Source organism: Helianthus annuus, chromosome 8, assembly GCF_002127325.2.
Source record: "Helianthus annuus cultivar XRQ/B chromosome 8, HanXRQr2.0-SUNRISE, whole genome shotgun sequence".
NCBI classification, from domain to species: Eukaryota; Viridiplantae; Streptophyta; class Magnoliopsida; order Asterales; family Asteraceae; genus Helianthus; species Helianthus annuus.
In genome coordinates this window covers 164,271,365-164,274,491 of record NC_035440.2, presented here as the reverse complement: position 1 = coordinate 164,274,491, position 3,127 = coordinate 164,271,365, and the positions used below count along the sequence as shown (strand labels likewise).

The window sequence follows — 3,127 nt, the reverse complement described above, 5'->3', positions numbered from 1 at the left end:
AATGGGGAAGATAATGGAGAATTAGGAAATGGGGAAGATGATGTTATGTTATTTTTTTTGGTTTTATTTATTTAGAAACTTTTTAAATTAAAGTGTGAAATGACCATAATACCCTAAATGAATAAACTTAACTGAAAATTTTAACTAGGTTAGTATTAAAGGACATAGACTCTGATGGGTTTTGCAAATAAAGGATTATAATTATTGAAGTTAAAGGCTATCCATTGCAATCCTGTACAAACATAAAGGACGAAAAGTGTAATTTACCCTAAAAACTGTTTTGCCTAATACAAGGAAGGGAAAATATTTTTGGGATTACGTCGATTAATTTTAAGGATTAAGATTAAAGACAACTAATTTGTATTCGATAGAAGTTAAAACTGATTCAAAGGAGAAAACGAATTCATAAGCAATGCTCGCATTTTTTTTTTTTTTTTTTTTTGTATAAATCTTGTTCCACTGATTTTGTAACTCAAATAACTTTTGTATGTTTTGTTTTCTTGAAAAAAAAGCTATACCACAAAATCAATATTCATGTCCTATTTAATTTGAGTATATAATAACATTAGTTTTTAAAAGTGTTAGATGCACAATTGATTACAACGGTGCCCCCAAACAGTCTAAAATGTACATCTAAATTGTCTAATTTCAACAAAGCTTACAAATTTGTCACAACACTAATTTAAAAGTAATTACAGCAGTATGTTTAACGTATAACAACGCGTTAAAGTTCTATATGGCTAACACATGAACAAATGCTTGAAGTGATACATTCAAATATTTAAAACAACTTATCCAAATAATCCATAGTTTGACAGACGTAAATACATCACCAATACGTATGAAAATCAAACATTGTTAGAGTACCGACATATCCATATATTTTACTCGTCATAAAATTTTCAAAATATAATATAATTCTATAAATAGTCCATTAAATAACACTTATAAAAAGTATTTCACGGTAGTCGCCTTAAAATGAGTACCTACCCTGCTTTCTTCCTTTCATCAAACCAAAACCCCACAACGTCTAACTAGTTGTCTGTGCAACACTTTCCGATAACGGAATATTCTTTTCCGTCAACTTCACTGCTATTACACTTCACAACTCACCGGATCCGTTAGTTTCCTTACAAAACAATAACATGCCAACGCCGTCGTATTGGTGTTACCGGTGCACTCGCTTAGTCAGAATACCAGACCAAAACGCCGTCGTATGTCCAGACTGCGACGGCGGATTCATCGAAGCCGTAGATGTCAACGTCAACGCCAACGCCAACGCGTCGCCGTCACAGGAAACTCGCCGGCGTTTTCCAGCCGCAGCGATGTACATGCTCGGCAGCAACGACCGGTCAGATCTGAGATTCCGCCGCCGTGGCCGGCGGAACAACGGCGAGTGGTCACCATTCAATCCGGTAATCGTTCTCCGCAGCAGCAGCGGTGCTGACGTCACGGATTCAAATTCCGGCCCCGGAGAAAGAGGTTTTGAACTCTATTACGAAGACGGAGCTGGCTCCGGTTTACAACCGTTACCGGCGATGATGTCGGAGTTGTTAATCGAATCAGGATTCGATCGATTACTCGAACAGTTATCACAGATCGATATCAGCGGTTTAAACCGTAACGAACAACCTCCGGCGTCAAAATCTGCAATAGAATCGATGCCGACGATAGAGGTGAATAATATTCACGTCAGCAAGGAATCTCACTGTGCAATTTGCATCGAAGCGTTCGATCTCGGTGCGGAGGCGCGTGAGATGCCGTGCAAGCACATCTACCACTCCGATTGTATTCTCCCGTGGCTGACGTTGCGAAACTCGTGTCCGGTGTGTCGACACGAGCTTCCAACAGATTCAACAGATTCTGTTACAGTAACAGAGTCTGTTGAATCACGAAGTGTTAGATCGGTATCACTACAACGCAACGAAACAAACGAAGAAGAATCAGCTGCAGTTGGACTAACTATTTGGAGATTACCTGGTGGCGGATTTGCCGTCGGTAGGTTCACCGGCGGGAGGAGGACCAGCGGCGGCGAGAGAGAGCTTCCGGTTGTGTACACTGACGTCGACGGTGACGGTTCCGGCAGCCCTAGGAGAATCACATGGGAGACTAGAACGCATCGAGCTAGTGGAAATGGAATTCGTAGAGCTTTTCGGAACTTAATTTCGGTTTTTGGAAGGTCTAGAACGAATTCGAACTCCTCGGAGCATAACGGAGGTTCGATGAACAGAAGCCGGAGCTTATCGAGTTCGATTTTCAGGCGAATGGCGTCGAGAAGAAGCAGAACTTTGATTTTTGAAGAACAGAATGGTATGCCGAGATGGTAGTTTTGATTTAATTGGTGTTGTTTAAGTTGTTATAATCGTGTTATTATTTTGAAGGTTGTAAATATACTTGATGATGCCAATGCAATGCGTTGATCCGAATATGAAAGATAAGATTAATTATGTTACTGGTTTGGATTTGTTGATATGTTAATTGTTGAATTATGCAATTTGGTTATTGTCAACTGTGAATTGAAGACCCTATCCAATTTCCATTGCTTTTGTTGAAAGTTGACCAAAGAAAGTAAGTAGGGCTCATTCATATATGTGGACTATGGGCAAACTTTCTGCCCTGTATACATGTGATGAAAGCTACTTTGGTTCAAAAGATATATAGATATAATCACACTTTTAATACGAAACAAGTTTAAGTAAAAGTTTGTGATAAGCTATAATGCATTTATGCATAGTGTTTGATAGCTACTTTGGTTCAATTTTTTCTTTAACTGCCAAGGAACGATGTGTCAACCATCGTGACACCGTGGGAATTGAATCTGGGTTACAAGTAACACCAAGTCTTTCCCTATTTTTGGCTTGGTTCAAAATTTTAATGTGGAGCAATGTATGATAGCTACTTTGGTTAAAAGGTATTTAGATTTTAGATATAATGGATTTATATACTGTTTTGATATGGATATTTTAACACGGAACAATTCTAGGTTATAATGCACTTACGCATACTTTTAATACGGAACTCTAAGACTATGGAGTGTGGGGCGTGGGTTGGGGCGGCGGATTGTGTTTAACGCTGGCTATACCACACCGGCTAAGTGTTAGGCATAGCGTCGCCCCTTTGGGCTTTG

General features: G+C 39.2%; 1 protein-coding gene across 1 annotated transcript; it reads left to right on the top strand.

Annotated features, from left to right (window-relative positions):
• Positions 1 to 252: 252 nt before the first annotated feature.
• LOC110893064 (E3 ubiquitin-protein ligase RDUF2) lies at positions 253 to 2,468 on the top strand. The gene has a single exon (XM_022140186.2). It carries the CDS (start codon positions 1,146 to 1,148, stop codon positions 2,325 to 2,327), a length of 1,182 nt encoding a protein of 393 aa, XP_021995878.2. The 5' UTR covers positions 253 to 1,145; the 3' UTR covers positions 2,328 to 2,468.
• The last annotated feature ends 659 nt before the right edge of the window (positions 2,469 to 3,127 follow it).

Excerpts from the sequence above, each read along its gene's own strand:
- LOC110893064 (XM_022140186.2), top strand. The coding sequence starts at position 1,146 with ATGCCAACGCCGTCGTATTGGTGTTACCGGTGCACTCGCTTAGTCAGA.